The 18,354-nt window shown below is 39.3% G+C and overlaps 1 protein-coding gene across 1 annotated transcript in view; it reads right to left on the reverse strand.

Moving 5' to 3' along the window:
- Positions 1-18,354, reverse strand: part of LOC104508335 (ankyrin repeat and sterile alpha motif domain-containing protein 1B-like) — a gene marked incomplete at its 5' end in the record, with an annotated part of 34,381 nt that overhangs the window by 8,047 nt on the left and 7,980 nt on the right. The window contains 3 exons of the mRNA XM_010149916.1: positions 2,221-2,358; positions 6,922-7,008; positions 16,785-16,856. Of these exons, the coding sequence (XP_010148218.1) occupies positions 2,221-2,358; positions 6,922-7,008; positions 16,785-16,856 (297 nt within the window). The remainder of the gene's footprint in view (positions 1-2,220; positions 2,359-6,921; positions 7,009-16,784; positions 16,857-18,354) is intronic.

Genomic DNA, 18,354 nt, shown 5'->3' on the forward strand with positions numbered 1-18,354 from the left:
TTGCAGGAGAAAACTAAGTTGAGACAGTTAGACATTAAAGTTTCTGTAGTGCTTAAAATAGCCATTTAAAGTGCTTGGGGTATTAAATGCTCCTCCTAAGGTACGGGAAGTGAGCAAAATGTTGTAATTATTCCTGGATCACTATTCTTTATTGCCAAACAAGGAGAAAATGGATTTCAACTGCTATACCTGGGTCTATGTTTTTGCTTGATTATTAAACCTATAAATGAAACTGCAGTACTTTAAAACCATTAAGAAGGATTTAAATGGATCAGAAGAAATAATAACCTCCCTCAATCAGGCTAATTTCAGTTGATTCACTTATCACTAAATCTATATAATGGAACATCTTGTTGACCATGGTGTATCTATTTTTAACGCAATTTTGAAGGGGTTTTTTTCTACTCCCTGTGGACACTAGAATGCCAGCAGAGAAGTGAAACAACAAAAGCACTGAACCAAATCGCTCGAGTTTCTTCTAATCTACCTTCCTGTACATCTTGTTATTTAAACTCTCCTACATGCTATTGCTCTGCAGTGTATTTCCCCAGTCACAAATAAAATGCCTCAGTTCAGACATCTCTATATTTTAAACTTTATATTCATGTAAGCATGTTTCAAGGATCCGTACACTTTATACTATATTAAAATATTTTTTCTTGAATTATTTTAAAGTTTTAGTATTATCTTAAGTTTCTCTCATGCTTAACTCAAAGGGCACATAGTCCTGAAAGTTTTGGACAATAAGCCCTGTTAGTCCTAAAAATCAGAGCCACTACTTATTTCACCAGGTTTAGCTGAAACCAGTATGACTGATTAATTGATATGTGTTCATGATTTCTTGAAACACTACTAGTCTATACATCACCATCTGAGAAGCACAAATATAGGAAGAACTTAGTCATTTTTTGCACCAAAATAGCAGGAGCTGTAAGGACTTTTGCTGAGATAACATTTTTGAGGTTTTTAGGCAAGAAGATTGGAACAAGGAAGTAAGAATTAAAGCATTAATCTGTTATTTTCAAAATAAAGGCAAACTTTCTGTCAAGGTAAAGGTGTTGCTAAAATAAAACTTACCCACATTCCATATTGGCGTTATTTGTTAAGATGAAACTCCTGTTGACACAACAGAGAGCAGAGCAGAACAGAGGGGCCATCTAATAACAATAATCTGTTGATGGCTACAGGGGTAACCACTTACACAGGAGCAGAGAAAGGACAATGCTCTGCACAGATCTCTGTTATCACAGATGTTTCAAATCTTTCAGATTCAGGGGGGTAGCCAAATAATCCTAGGACCTCTTGAGATATTAGCTATCTGTGTGGTCTCTGTCAGATCTGCGTGTTTCAGTTCTCTGGTAAGAGTAAATACAAAACTTTTCATACCTTCTCTACACATTTGCAGAGGAAGCTTCATTTTTCCAGTTTATTCAATATAATGTCAAAAAGTCTAAACAGTATTTAGAGAGATGTTTGAGTTATTAGGACTGATCCAGCTTAACACTGAAACACTGGAAGTCATGGAACAGCAGGGTAAAAAATCTGAAGAAATCACTTCATGGTGGTAACACCTGACTTCTGGTCTGAAAAGCAGCTCACATCTCCCACATGACGGTGCGATATGTCCAGGCTCAAAAGGTCCCCACAAAAAAGCATCCAGCTGTCTCACCCCTTGTTGGCTGGCATGGGACAGACAGATGAGGGTTAAAGCCAAAAGGCTGGACTGTCACCAAGCCCCTTTCCTGACTGCACAGGCAATACAGGGCAGCCAAAAATGCAGGAAACCCTGCAAACTTAGTTTAAGTTAGTTCCTGAACCTACCTTTTAGCAGGATTGAGCACTGTACATAAGGCACGTTGATCCAGTTCTGATTTGTTTATTTGGGATGCACGGAGACTTCAGAATGGGTGGCCAAACCTGCTCGTTAAAAACCTCTTGGAAGCCTACAGCTTAAGATTTGTATGAAAAACTACTCACCAAGTTTACAGTCAACAGCTGAGATGACTGAAGTGAGTTATTTCAGATGGGAAATGAGATAATATTGAAAAAACCTTTCCTCTTTTCCAGAAATGTCCTTTTACTATTACATAGTAGATCAGTTTTTTCATGTGGCAAATGAATGATACCTTCCATTAATCACCATATACCCTGAAAATGTTTTAGTAGAATTAAAGAACTATTACAAACAACTATTAAACGAAGTATCTTCTGTGAACTGACCACATCAAACGCAGTGAATACATGGCAGTAGTGGTGATTAGTCTTCAAGTCTTTAGTGATGTACGCAAATGTAGAAAGGTCTTCAGGGTCTTGTGCAGCACAGGAAATGTTACGGATTTCATGTTCAGCAATAATATTCTGTTTAAAAAAAAAATATTTTCAATCAATTTAGGAATTAAATTTGAGAGCCGTAAAAGGTGTGGTTTTAGGTTTGCATTTATGTTCATCTCCTGTACTGTAGTATTTCAGAAGTTTCTTAGTTAGAAGAGATTTAACACACGACATGTATGATCTTACACAGGTCATTGGAATTCTGACCCTCTCCAATGCTATCTAAAATTGCCAATAATCTGGTAGAAAACAATTACATCCTAGACTCTTCCCTAATAATCCCCTTGAGTTCTGTAGAGTTTATTCAGTATCCCATGACAGAGAGACATCTTTCCTGGCATACAGCTGTAAATACAGTTTCAAAGCACTGTATGAGCATCTTATGATGATGCTGGTTTTCTGTGTAATGATCACTACATGACAGCCAGGACCTGGTGAAACCCAATAGGCTCAACATCCAGGTTTTTGCATGTGTTACTTGACAAATTTCAGCTATACTTTTTCAAGAGAAAAAAACCACCGAACACCACTTATTAATTGAAACCCTGAGCTCTCGAAAGGCTTCTGCTTAGTAAAAAGATAACTACAGGAGGATCTGGCAACTTTTCTCCACTTACTGACAACAGCATCCTGCAAGAGAGATGTAGAAAAATTAAACCATTCATGCACCGAGCAACACTACTTGCAACAGCCAATGTAAGCTATAGCATACTACTGGGAGAGAGCTGGGGGATGTCTGTCTGATGAAATAAAAAAAAAAGCTGTCTTTAAAGCTTTGGAGAAAATTATGAATATTCATTACATAAACTGCTGATATGTAATTACTGTGTTCAGGCCAAAGGAACCATGAAGCCAGAGAAGAAGATACTGCAGAGTGGCTTATGATTAGGCCTCGCTTCAGCAACACACGCATTTCAAATGATTTATTTAAACACAAGAATGATTCATTGAATATGAATTTACTTAGCAGTTTGTTTATACGCTTTTCTGAATTGTGGCCCTGCTGGCTGTAGCTCCGGCTTTCCCACAAAAACCCGAAGTGAATAAGCCTGCTGCATCATGACATCGCTGCTGCACCACGCAACACATGGCATCTGTAGCGTCCCGGTCCCTCACCAAGCCACCATTTGCTGCTGCCTTGGTGGCATCTGCCCAAGTTAAAACAATCTCGGAGGATCTCTGGTTTTCCCTCATCCCTCTCTTTTCCTTCCCACGTCCCCTCCTCCCCCTCTTTTATTGTTAAAGAACAGGAAATATATGCAACTAAGTCGCTTAAGATGCTTTGCCATATCTTCTTTCATTTGCTAAGTGCCAACTTTCCCCCTTGCATGTAGGTGTCAAGCTTTTGAAAAGGCGTATTAACATATCTAATTGAAGAAATCATGGCTTAGGAAAAATCTTAATAAAAAGCATTCCCAATTTCAAATTATTGAAAAAAGTAAGATAAGGAAACTGTTACTAAAGAAATAAAATAATCCTCTTAAATTGTTGCAACATACTTGATTATTTCTGTTTAATGCATTATTCATAAAAATGACAAAACCAGTACTTAGGTTTCAATATATGCCAATTTATAGTGACACACATAATCTCTGCTTAATAACCACTGGCTTTTTACGTTATTTTAAGCCTTTTACTTTTTTTGTTCTCAAATTGATAACTTTTACCCTCAATAAAGATTTTGATGAGAATTACAATTATACCAATCCCAGGGATTTAGATATCCACAGATATAGCCGTAATATACTGTCATTGATGTTGTATCGGCAACACCGTAGTTTAGAAAGCAGAAAGAAGTGAAGCTTGGAAGGTCTTAAAATCACGTGAAGTATTTATGCCAAATCATGAGCCACAAAGTAATCACCTGAATTTATGCAGTATGTGAAAAGAGCTCTGCTGTGCTGAAACTTTTACTAGGTGACCTGGGGTTGACCCGGGGCTTTGCACTTGAGTCAAAACTCACAGAGATTATTTTAATGTTTTAACTTTAAACCAAGTGAAGTTTGGAAACATACCCGTATCACGTTTGTTTTGAATAAAATGATGTATACCTAAACTAATTCTTCTGGATGAAAATTAGTAGTGAAATTGAGCTCTTCCCTTGATTCTATAGGATATCCTCTGTGGTCTCCTTTCAAAATTAAACATGTTTTCTTTGCATGTGTTTACTGTTTCCAAGGGTCATTACTCCAGCAGACCTACAGCCTTATTCCATAGAGATTACAAGGCTATGAACCAGCTCGCTGTTCTGGGTACACTCCTCAGGCATTGACCGACACTGTACAGCCCTCGTTCTAAAAATTGTCACTCAGTTTGGCAAGAGAAACCTCTGGCACTTCTCAAAAAGCAGGGAAGCTGAAAGTCGGTTCTGGTTCTGCCAAGGAAATGCCTCGCAGAGATCAGGTTTTTGCTCGGCAGCCTTCCTTTTGCTCGCCTACCTCGTGTCAGCCAATCCCCCTCCTGGCAGAAATCAGCCAGAAGTTAGGGTTAACGCATGAGAAAATTCTGCAAGCCTGCTTTTTCCTAAGCAGCAATTTCTTTCTGGCCTCACTTGCAAAGAAATGGTGTCATGTCAAAGTGGTGTCATGCCAAGCTTCAAGGCGCCACTGAAATAGCTGTCATGGAACGAGGTCAGGGCCCCTTTGTCACCTGAAGCTTTGCCTGCTACGGCTCGGAATACAAATTCTTAGCTTGGTGGCATAAAGGAAAAGGATGAACAGCCATGAGAGCTGAGTTTTCAAGCACATAACTGCTAGCTATTTTTGTCATTAAAACTATGCATTTATTGCTAAGTGGTGCCCAGCGCTGTCAACTAGAAGCTCATATGGAAGCGGTACAAGTCTGAATAGGATCTCACCTTAGTGCTAATCTGTTTTGGGTCTTGAAGGAATTGGGTACAGCACACTGTGGACAAGGATGATAACAACGCTCCTGGGAGAGTTGCAGGCTATTACCTGGTTTTTACAGAAGGGAAAGGCAGTGCAGATTTTGAACTGGAGAGAAAGCAATCTACCACTTGAGAAAAAACACAGGACTGTGGCATTATTTACCTCCATCAAATACATCTATCGCACTACTAGGCATAAGGTTTCAGTGGGCGCAGGCTAGAGCCACCTAATGCAATTGGCCAAACTTCTTTCAAGTTTCCTTCTTACTCGAGATTGTATGCACTGTGCAAAGAGATACTGGGAGCTCCTTTTGTTCTCAATTTTTTAATAAACTTAAGGACATTGCAGTTACATCCTTTACACTACAGAGTAGATTTAAAAGCTGAAATCAGCCTTACCCAAGTTAGAGTTAATAGTGTTACAATATCGTGATTTACACCCTGCACATTAGCGAACATAAAGGAAATGGGGGTTGTAGAAGCTCAGTTTTGGATAAATGGAAGGAAAAAGGAGCTGACAGGAATCCCTGGCCTCTCTGGTCTGGCAAAAGTGCCAGACTTGACATAACAGTAATTTCACCTTGGGTTTTCTTTCATGCCGTCTTCTAACCCTAGATATGGCTTCCAAACTCTAGCAGTTCACAAATCTGCTTTCGTTCTTGCAGTTAAAACCCAGTTCTAGTTAAACACCTTTAGAAACTGACTGATTTGGCAAGTTTGACAGATACTGGGTCAGATGTATCGTGTGGCCTGAATGTTCAGCAACACAAAGCCGTTATACACATTATTAACCAGGTCATGTAGCTGGGTTGTCAGATTTATTTTTTATATTGCTTAGCGAGTTTTAGTCACATAACAGAAAAGATAATTTCTTTTCTATTCATATGCAAGCATCAGTATGGACTGCAATTTCTTGTCATTTTAAACACCCAAAGAAGAGAAATTCACACATTTCTTTACTTTGCTTACAGAGCTTGTACAGTTTACTTTGGCTAAGCAATAACCCATTGCTCTGTCCATCACTGACTTCTCTAATCTCTCAATTTCTGGTTTTGCCCTTTTTTAAAAAAAAAAAAAAGACATTGGAGGTATTTTAAAATTTCAGAAACAAAGCACAGGGGCACTGCCACACAGGAAGATGAAAAAAATATGGAATAACAATTGTTAGGAAGCTGCTGCAGTTCAGGAAGTCAAATGGCTAGTACCAGGAAAATAGCTCTCAAAGAGGCTCTGACATTCAAAAAGGACATTCAAGGATCATGTTTCTTATTCTTACAATAGCCAGCCCTGGGTAAAACCTTGAATTTTTTTTGTTCATTGAGTCTTTTTTCTTTTTTTTTTTTCCCAAAATTATATTAATGTACAAATATATATATATTCTGCATATTTAAGAAATTGCGTAGGGAAGAATATGGTAAATGGTTCCACTGAGGCTCCCTGCCAAATATCCTTTGTGATAAGCTTGCCTTTAAATGGCAGAAGGTTGGACACAATGTTCTCCCAAAGAGCCGTTAAAGCTGCTTCATTTGTCCTCCAGACTGGTTTCTGGAGAATGACAATAAGATTACATCCATTTTGGAAAGAAGATCAAAAAGAGAGGAAAATACAAAGTGCAACTTTGGCACGGTGCTCTTACAGAGCCAGCCTCCTAGGTATTTCCTATTTGTGAGAAATAAAAGCTAATAATGGATAATTGCACATACCTTATTTGTTGCATCAATAAATTTGACTCCCTTGTAAGAGACAGACAGGACAATGGTTGGTACTTTCTTCATTTGTTCTGTAGACTTCTGAAATCAAAAGGAAGATGTTAGAGTTGTGTTGCATTGCAAGAACAGTGCTCGTCCTCTGACAAAATACATAGTTAAACAAAAGGTACTTATCCAAACATTTGACTTTTTCTTGAGCTGACTATGCTCTGGGCTTTTGAAATAGCTGTCTTGTAGTTACAAAACGAAAAAGAGCTTTACAGTTTGTTGCAAGGACAATAAAAATTCTCTTTTTTCCTAGCACAATGGGAAGAGAATGAAATAAGTTTGCCAGGCTTAAAAAGACCAGTCAGGCAATCAAGGGTTTCTGAAAGCGTGCATGTTTAAGCTATTTATCTAATGTGCCCCATTCACCGCTGTCTCACCACCACCTCCCTTCCTGCCCTTCCCAGCTGTAAAAACCAACAGTGCGGTACTTCTTGTACTACTGTTTCTTTGCTGCAATTAGTTGTTATTTAGAAATATTTCACTCCCTTGCCTTCTTGCCGTTGTATTTGTGACATGAGGTATCCCTGCAGCCCTCCAGGCCTGCCAGTCAATCTGTCAGTCCAACGCTGTATCTTGTCACGTCTGAGCGTCTGCACTTCCTCTAGTGCAGCTGCTACTGGAAGATGCTTTACACATGAATTAGCACGGAGGGTTATTGCGCATTCCCTCAGTGCCAGGTTCTCCTACCTACAGTTCCTGTCTTCTTAAAAAGCTTTTTTTTAATGCTACTTCTGTGTGCCTTCAACGTGATGCACACATCAAAGACAATTCCTGCTTAACAGGTTGGGCAAATATTTAAGTTATCTGCAGAAAAACCTGTTGATTAGTATACAGATTAAATGTACTAAAAAAAATCACCACCCAACTAAATAAAAAAAAGGGAATAATAGGGTATAGCTGATTGAATTCTTTTATGGTGGAAGACGATGGACAAGACTATTCTACACAAAACTACTGCAGATAGACAATGTAGATGCAGTTCAGAGAACACTCACTCATGGTAGTATCTGCAAACAATCATAGAGATCAAGCAAACAATTTCTGGAGAGGGATGAGTAAGTTCAGCTACAGTTAAAGATCAGCACATGGGAGTGTAAACGCATTGAAAGGTGTAGAACTGGCACCGAGAAAGATCATTAGAGCAGCTGAACAAAAGAAGCAGTAGTAGTTTTTTATTCTTCAAGAAAAATAAAATATCACAGACATAAGCTTGAAAACACAGACTGTATCTGAAAAAAACTTGTCTGAAAAATAGGTGATGGTTAACACTGCAGAGAAAAACAAATCAAAAGCTGAAAAGAAAAAAAACTCTAATCAAGTCCCCTTATCAGATCTCATTCCTTCCTGAATCAAATAAGACTCTATTTTTGCCAGCATAAAACTCAAAGCTACAGATCCAGCTACGTTCTGCAATTAGTGTCCTGTGCCATGAAGGCTAAAACCTCTAATTAAAGTCTCAGGGAGAGCCCCACCCATCCGTGTAACAGAGATTGCTGTTGCATCTCCAGTATCAAGTGACAAGAGACTCAGGATGACAATCAAGTGTCAGTTTACCCTGGAGAAAGCTTCTTTCACCCAGAAGGCTAGGCACTTTTAAAAAATGAAAGACTAAATGGTAAAACATCCTGAAGAATCTAACAAAATCTGAAGGAAGATACTAATCTGATTTGCATGTCTCTGAACTGGGTGCAGAAAGCAACAGTACTTCTGCCAAAAGCAGAGCAAGTACCTACCTGTGTGTACACGTGCCTGTGTCTCTGCCACAGATCTCAAATGAGCCTTTTCATAAAATCCAATTTCAACACACAGAAAGCATGACAGTGACTGTACGGAAGCAGCAGTACATACATCCATCGGAATAACAAGCTATATACCCTGCACATGCTCATATCCAGATAGAATATTCGCAAACATGACAACACCACTTTAATCATCTGGCAACCCAACAATCATCCAACTTTTGTCTGTACTTTCTATCCCGACAGCTACTCTCAGGAGCTCTTTGTTTCCCATTTTGATTACTGTAATTATCTCCTTCCTTGCCTCCTTAGCAGCAAAATTCCTCTTCTCCTCCAACACCCTATATAAACACGGCTACTAAGGTAATTTATTTAAGTTTTTTGGTCTAATTTGCACTATCTTCTGTTTGCCATAAAGGTGAGGCTTCCTGCTGGCGAGGCCACATTGTACGAACCATCTGGGAGTCCTCTTTCATCGAGACCAGTAGTTTGTAATTTAATCATCTTCCTTTTCTACTCCACATTCACCTGGGTTTGTCTAGAGCAGACTTGCTCTTTAGTATTTAATCGAGGTCATGAACTGCCAGAAGACTGTATCCAAGTGACACAGCTCATCAAGATACTATTAAATTATATCTGGCAAATTAGGAAATGAATCAAGGGCTGATGGACATTTGTAATTTATTAAGCCAAACTGTCTCAGCTGGTAAGGAGCAGTGGATATCGCTTACCAGCCTGCAAACCATACAAACCCCAGGATTTGTGCAAAGGTGCTGGAAGATAGTGTAGAATAGGATTTTTGGGGAAGAATTCTGCACTCGCACACCTATTGCAACAAACAGCTGGGCAGTGGAATATCAGCCTTAGTTATTATGACAGTGCTATCATGAAAAACACACAGCTGTATTCCGCCCCCGCCCCCGCTGGACGACCAATGATGGAGTAACTCAAGTCCACCATATAATTATTATTTCCAAGCAGTTTCCACACTTTGACAGTTTTGAGTTGTCACGGTGAGCTTGTAACATTTGCTTGTTGTTCCTTCCTTTTCAATGGAGGAGGTGGCTGCCAGGATGCGTAATATGAGTTTTGAGAGATCAACATGAATACCATTCACTCAGGCACTGTAAGTGCTTTGGCTCTGGGTTCCACGATGTTAAGGTGAAGTCCCGCAGCTTTCACGGCCAGGCATTTCACACCTCTGTGCCAGCCAAGTGGGCATTTCTGCCTGTGCCTGCGACCAGAATCTGAGACGAGGGTGGGACACAGGAGCCTGTATTTTCTTTCCTTGGGGTTTTCAGGTTCTAGCCACCTATCAGCTCTGTGAGGACACAATGAGATGACAAAATACTCTTGTCCATCTGCTGCCTCTATGGGAAGCATATGGACTTGAGCCAAAGTTATAGGAGCCACAGCTGAAGGCTGGCATTGGATGTCATGTGCATGCTGACATACGGTCTAATGCTCCAAGGCATGTTCATACCACGGCGGCAGGATTAGATTTTATCTCATGTAGAAGCAATCATAGTGACAGGACCCTGTCTCAGGGCAAGTGCTCACTAGCCTGGAACTGGTCACAGTTCCTACAAACTCCATTGTTTGTGACTGCAACTTTGGCTCTTTGTTTTAATACGGTTATTTAGAAGAATCATCTGGATGCAAGCATAATCTAGGCTCACTGCCACTGCCTGTTTCTGATCAGCCAGGCACTACTAAGGACAGATGTGCATGCCCTGTCTCCCCAGGTGCACTGCTCCTGCAGCGAGAAGTCATAATGCTGCAGAGTCTGCATGTCAGAGACTGAGCTTCAGTCCCACTTCCAAAATACTTCCTACAGGACAGGCAGATGACTGTGGAAGTCAGCCGTGTGTTAAGAACCATAAAGCAGGCTTGGCTGCAGACACAGGAAGATGAAAGAAAGCATCACCATCCTAAATCTACTGTGACACTTGTCCAGCTTTCCCAGACCCCCAAAAAGACATAGAGCCTCTTTTTCTTAAGCAGAAAAAGTAACAGGAATCACAGCTTCTCATGTATTTTGATGCAGCTGCTGCAATAAAGCTGCTTCGTCCCCTCAACACCCAGAATGGAGATCTGTCCAGTGGAAGGAGGTGGGAGGCATCTTCTGCATAACTGCCTAGTTATTACAGTGCTTGCTTTTACAATAAAGGTCTGGATTTAAGACTCTTCTGCATTTGCATCTGAGCCCACTGCTGCCGTGACGCAGGACAGTGCCAAAAGCCTGACTAGCCTTGGACAGGGCTGCTCCCAATTCATCCTTTTGAAACCAGTCATAAGGGTGTGCAAGAGCAGTAGTGCCAGACAGAACAAGCTTGCTTCTGATCTTGTTTATGCATTTTCTTTAGTTTCACAGGAAAAAACACCATACAAGCAGTCTCTAAACAGATTTCCATAGCATGGTACTACAAATTGTCTTAAATGGGTAAAGAATTTCCACCTGTATTTTGATTCTGAGTTAAAGCCTGTGCAGAACCGCTTGACATTTATTTAGAATATAAACTAAAATACCAACTAATCTGAGATCTACCCAGTCAGTGTGCCTAACAAATCAAGGTAATTAACAATGGTTTAAGAGGTAGAGGACTTTGTTCTATGAATAAAGCAATATAAACTGGCTTTTATTTTTAAAAAGCATACTCATGCAAATACAAAACCTGTAACACTGAAGGGCCTTTAACATGTTGAAGACAGGATTGTACTGCAATAACTTGTTCTGTGCAGAACTGAGAGCACTAATCCAACATTTCTGAATACTCCTGCAGTGTACAAAACATGGTATCTCTGTAGAGCAGCTGAATAAGAAATTCAGGAGCTCACACAGAACGGTGTCTGAGTAAGATGCTCACACATTCACTTGATACACTGTAGCGCACGGTGTAATCCAGCCCACTCTCAAAATCCTTTCATCTCATCTATTTATTTCCTGCCAAGAGGAAATGGGATACACTGGTACTTCTACTTTGCCTCACTGACCACTTTCATGTACTTACATATACATTTATAACTGGATTACTCAGCTTTCATACAGTGGCCAAAATGAAACCATGTTTATTTTTTGGTTTTACAGCATATGTAATTATACTCGATCTTGCAAATATATAATAAAAAGACATTATTCAGCTATGCCAAGTCACCAACAATTTCATACATAAATTTTGAGTATAAATTTATGAGGCTGTAAAATCTTGAGATTTCATCCTGGCTTTTTACTTTTGCAAATGAATCTGCTAATTCTGTCCTATACTGTTTTTAATAGCTATCTGAAGGCTGTAGCTGGCAATATTACTATTCAGTTATTTACTGGAATCCACATTTTCCCATACTGGTAGCAACTATTAATTCCAATGGCATCAAACTGCACATTTCAAAATATGTATTGGTACCACCTACCATCATACCCATAAGTCTGTTACTCAGACTGTTTAATGAAGCCTTATTAGACAGTTCGTTTTGAGTGAATCACTTTGACAATATCATGCATGAGATGAAATTAAAATAAAAAGTCAAAGTTCACATTTGATCACTTAGTTTTGAAGCCAAATTTGAAACTACAGTCTGCCTTGTTACAAATATTTGCTAACTTCTCTAGTCCAAAAGGCTTAAAAATCCATCACTGACATAATTTAATACCTCTTGGAATAAGATAGCATCTCTAATCCCTGTGGTTCAAGACTGTTTACTTCTCTACAATTAGTGGATGCCTCCAAGCTACATCATTAATATGAATATTGCACTGGGGATGCACCTGCAACTCATCTACTTGAGAATAAGAGGTTTTTTGCTTTTGCAATATCTGTACACACTCCTCTGCTGCTGAAAGCGCAGCACATCCCTCCTGTGCCTTGAATTCCTTCCAGCCACAGAGTTCAAGGACATACAATCCTCTGATGGCGTGATGTGAATGTGTGTAAGGACTGAACATCTTTTTAAGACCTCCCACCACTTCTTTTTTCCCCTTTGAGTAATATCCACGTGTCTGTTGCACTGCAGGCTCTCGCAAAGCAGTGGCCACCGAAAAGAGACAGAGCTACAAGTCTGAAGAGAATATAAATTCTCAAAGACAGTATTAGTTCCATGGTATTTGCCTGGCTAGTTTCACTAGGAGGCCTATTGAGGACACTTCTACCTTTGGGGGGAGAAATTAAATGGATATTGAAAAGTAGAAAGAGATTAGCAGAAAAAAAGGATACTGCCATCTATATCCAGGTCCTCCTTCTTTATGTAAGAAGAAATGAAGAAGGAATGTCCCAGACCCTGCCTAATTTTAGTGAAAAAGTCAACTCTGCTTCATCTTCATCTTCCTCTCCAGAGATAGGAGAAGCAGATTTTGTAACAACTCCAACTTTGACATGTTGGTCTTAAGTCAACGAGATATTTAAACACTTACTCTGTGAATAGAATTATTTTGCTGGTTCCCCAGAACTTTGACTTGTAATGTAAAAACCTCTTTTCTAACAAGAAAACCTTTAAGTAAGACACATAATATTCAGAAAGGTGGCAGGGTCCAAGGAAAAAATCTAAATTCCCTACTGCTGCAGCAAATATGTGATTGGTTCAGACTATGCAGTTGGTGTATGCAGCATCAGTGATTTAACATTACAGCAAGGAAAGAGTCTACCTTGCTGCTGTGCTCATGCTAGTAAGTATAAAACTACCCCCTTCCTACCTGGTCAAGTAATTCAGATGTGTAAATGTCAGATGAAGTCTACTATAGAGAATAAGTCTCTTTCTAGCTCAAATCAAACTTTATTCCTTTTCTTTATTTTGATGTAAACACATTTTATTCTTGCTTGGTATATCTATGATGACTTGAAGTGAAAACAGTAATCCGATTAAAAGTACAACTTGTAATATTTCCTATTCCACGCTGAATAAGATGAAAGCTCTTAAGTTCTTGAAAGCATCTCTCAAATATAATTAATAAATCTATTCTGTCCAGGACAGCAAGATTTAATCTCAAGTAGCAAAGGTCAGTTTACAGCAGGTGGAGAACAGAGATAAGGAGACAGTCCTGTCGACTGCAAAGGGAGTTTGTGAGAGAAAATAGCTGGAAACAAATAGAAAACCATAAAATATAAATCCACCCTTGCAGCACAAATATGTGAATGGAAAAATAAAGTATAATCCCTCTAACAGGCACAGTTCTTGCCAAATATCCATAATTCTGGATGGCTGGAAGAGTCTGCAGTTTGGGTGGGAACAAAAAGCATGTATAACCTTGACCCCCATGCTGAGCTCCATCTACTGCACCTGCATGCTTTTCCCCAAACAAATCCATCATCTGCCCTGCTGGAGCACACTGCTGCACGATGCTGAGAAGCACAGTGGAGAACCAAGAAGAGTTATTAAGACAGAAGTTCACAGATTTTGTTTTTTTTTTTTTCGTTTGTTTGTTACATTACAGAAAATTTACAATCTCCCTTCACTCTTAAGCTATAAGAGGAGGAGGCTGCTGTAATCCCCTTTGTGGAGAGACGTGAGGGATATCTGCATGATACTTCCCCTGAGAACCAAACCCATCGACTGCAGTAACTGAAAGTACAGGAACCATCTACAACTAACAGGGAGAGATCTGCAGTCAGCAAACATGTCATTTTTGTTGTTTCTCTGTGTCAATGAATGATTAAGTAAGATCAAGATACTTTTTTCACTGATAGGCTTCTTTTGTCCTTGTGCATCTGCTGACTGGAAGACATCCAATGAATACCAACACTTTTTTCAGCAGCATTAGGCTAAAGATGGAGTAGCTAAAGCCACATTGACAGAAAAATTAGGTACCTAATTTTCATACCATCTCCTTAAAAAACATTATGTGGTTGATCCAGAATGATTAAAAAATTACGGGGAAGAACCTCAACGTGACGTAAGGTTATATGTGAAGTTCTCCCCCTCAGCATGTTTCAGACTGCAGCAAGTTTTAGATTTGAAATATATAAATGGAAAAAACCTAAACACTAAAACTAGAAAAAGTTGCTCCATCATGTTAGTACAACCCTATGTAAAAATGTTACTGACTCTAAAGAGACTGGACAAGTGGATAGAATTCAGTATCTGAGAAGCAGTCAAATAATATACCTAGCTTTTCACTTCTGTAAGTGAAATGTTCCTTTCAGTACATTTAACTAAAATGTAACTATAAAAGAAGCCACATTTTCAATGACAACCCAACGGTACTTAAATACAATAATGAACACCACATCAAAACTTCAGGATGTCTTAGGACAACCTGGACTTAATAGACACCAACTTTCAGAACACAACCAGAGTGAGAAAGTTTGGGAAAAGATACGTTTTTCTCACTGGGAAACTTACCCTAAAATAATAATCTGTTCCCATTAAGTCAATGCTTTTTGCTTCTGACTTGAATAGGAATATGATTAAAAGGACTACATAGAAAAGATAGATGAAATCCTGATTAAGAATTGTTTTATTCAAAACTTTTTGCAATAAGAAACCCCTCAAACCAGAAAACAAACATTCTCGGAGCACAATGGTTTCAAAACACAACGTAAAAATGAATATATATAAACTGCATCACTCCATAAGTGCCCTGTATAGTTCTATAGAATACTAGTGCAACTCTGTTATTTTTATTAAAAACATATATTACATTAAATTTGTTTTCAAACACTTAATTTTTCAGGTATATAATTGAAATTTTCTAAGTTTACGACTTAAAATAAAAAAAACCCCACCAACCTTAAAATGGCTATAAATTATTTAGAGTGACTTTTTTGATGTTAAGCTTCCTAGTTCAGTCAAATAACTTACTGAAGATGTCATATGCTGCTAGGGTGTCAAATTCTGCCCTAAGATCTGCACAGGCATACGCCTAAAAAATCTGAACTGCTAAATTTGACAGTGTGAAAACTGGATTGGAAGATGGTACACTTGCAGCCCCAATTAATCCCCCAGAACACGTGTATGTGACTGTAGATCCCTCTGTGTCAAGTTGTTGCGATTTTTTTTTTAAGACGAGTTTAAACCCAGGTAAGGAATGATTAGCATGCAATTAGCTGAAAAGCCATGGATCTTGAGGCACTCTAGTAAGTGTGAATTACTGCCAGCCCTTAGCTAAAACAGCTTGTACAGAAGGCTGTGTGCTGCAGATACGTAACCAAGGGGAAATGAATGTCTGATTGCATGAATTTTACACGTCTTCCAGCTTCATAATTGATCCGAATACTATGTCTAGTGCTCAGAGGCATTTTGCATATGAGACTTACGATCCACAGAAGAATGGGTTTCAGTCATTCATCAGTGTAATTTTACAGGTTTGGTAGATTACCAAACAATTATATTCTTCATTAATTAATCATGCCAGACCATGATATGTTCTCCATCTCTATGAACAGGTGCATTCTTAATACACTTGTTTTGGGTTTCCAGCAGCAGAATGTTTGTTGGAGATAGACTGAGCCTCATTGTGATTTTCTACAAACCAACATCAGGCCAAAGAGCCATAGGAAAACATATTCTCACCAGTTTGAAGGAAACCTAACTGCTTTTCCACCATGAGGTGAAACTGAATTAGATCCCTTTTCATCCTTTGATCAATAAACATGTAACTCACTCATAATAAATGGAAATACTCATGTGATTAAAGGCACCATAAGATTATGTGACTGTAGGATTAGACCATATATAAAAAAACAATGGCTTTGGTAACTTGTTAATATATTATATGTAAATTCAATCTAGATTATCATATACCAGCTATAAATTCTGTTTATAAAAGCAATGTGATATGGGCACATTTAAAGCGTGTGGAAAGCACTTTGAAACATACTTGGAAGATTCAAGAAAGAAAATGTAATGCATCCATTTGTTTTTTCTTAGATACAACATGCAAAATAAAAATCTACCTTTAAATTCTGGTATTACTTGAAATCAAGATAAAAGGCAGAACAGACTTCCTACTGAATGCCAACATAAATGCAAGGAAAATGGAAAATAAATGGGTAATAGAACATTATAAAAATGACACAGTACAAATAATCACAAGTTAATATTATGATGACAGAAAAGGGAGTAGGTTTACTAACTTACCCTCATCTTTGCACACGCATCCTGTGTCGACTCTGTGCCTCTTAACTCTTTCACCAGCATAGAACCTAAATACTAAACCAAAAATCCATTAAACTTAATTTAACTTAGATTCCAGAACAGACAAACATCTGCAGAAATGCACTAAAAATGCCTAAAAAACTATAGTGGTAGCAGTCAACGTAATTTCTGGCTTTAGAGTTTGTTTTACTTTAAAGTTCTCTGATAAATCATTTAAAGCAGCGTGTTATTCAACCTATGAAACAGGAATGCACAGCAACCAGTGTATTGATTCAGATAGAGCCCTTAGAAACGGCATCTGCAAGTTTTCTAGCTTATCACCTTAGTCACTCAAACAACAAGTAAATACCACAGATTCTATCTCAAAAGTGCCATTTGATTAGAAAATAGAGAATCTGACTTTTTAAGCTGCCATCTGCCAAACTCATGTTGCTATGTGTGCAATCACGTGGACGTGAAGGGCAGCAGTGATGTTAACCTCTGTGTGCTCAATCTGTAACTGATTTATGTGCAAACTGCAAAGCACAATGCCAGAAAACAGAGAAAATAAATCTGAGCCGAAAACTAGTTTAAAACATTATTTCTTCCTAAGAAAAGGCTGACCCTGAACTATTAGGTTCCAGCCTTTACTGAGTCCGACAGAGGGTCAGGTGAGGGGAAGCAGGAGGGTCCTGGCTCAGCTCGCTGAAAGCCACTGTGCTCTCAGGGAAGCCTGCCCATCTCCAAAGGGCTCACAAGGCAGGAAGAGCCTCACTGACACATCCCCTTTCCTACCTGCCTCTTCCTCGCCACACTCCGCATTGCTCCCACAGATGGTATTGCCGTGTGCATTGGTGGGTGTGCACGTGTTCGTACAGCTCTGTGCAAACGGGATGTTTCTGTATTTTACACAGTGTCACATGCAAGTCTGGCTTAACTGGGGAGAGAGGACAGCAAGCTGCCCCTCGTCTCCTCCTCCCCAGGCACAGAGGTGCCTCTCTTGGCATTCTCACGGCAGCACAATGCCATGGCTTCTCTTAAGTCTTCAGTCCTAAGTGAGCAACACGGGAGCAGAAGAGGAGTCATGCCACTGGTAAGCTCGGGGTAAGTGAGCTGCAGGAGGGAAAGTGCCGTGGGCAGGAGCCTTTTCCCAGAGGATGCTGCAGCAGCCCACCACCGCTGCCTGACGCCTTTCATTCTACGCACTGACGCTTGCTTGGAAACAGCCTAAACTGACTAAAACAATGGTGAACCAGCTTCACCTTAAAGAAGAACCTATCAAAAATAACTTCAGTTTGAGCTGAACACAAGCTGGAACTGAACAGAAAGTGTACTCATTCAACATTCTGGTCTCTTGACCTAAACTGAAATACTTTCTTTAGACCCTTTACTTCACACTGTGTACCGCAGGAGTCTCTGACCTGCAAGAAAATGCATAAATATTTCAATGGAGACAGTAGCCAACCCAGTAATTAGTGAGAAACACTTTACAGGGCATTATAAGCGGAAGGGTGAGCAACACCAACACTACCCGATAAACACAAGCAGAAAGGAACGAATGAAGGGCATTCCT

The sequence above is a fragment of the Eurypyga helias genome, unplaced genomic scaffold (assembly GCF_000690775.1).
Source record: "Eurypyga helias isolate BGI_N326 unplaced genomic scaffold, ASM69077v1 scaffold33324, whole genome shotgun sequence".
NCBI lineage: Eukaryota > Metazoa > Chordata > Aves > Eurypygiformes > Eurypygidae > Eurypyga > Eurypyga helias.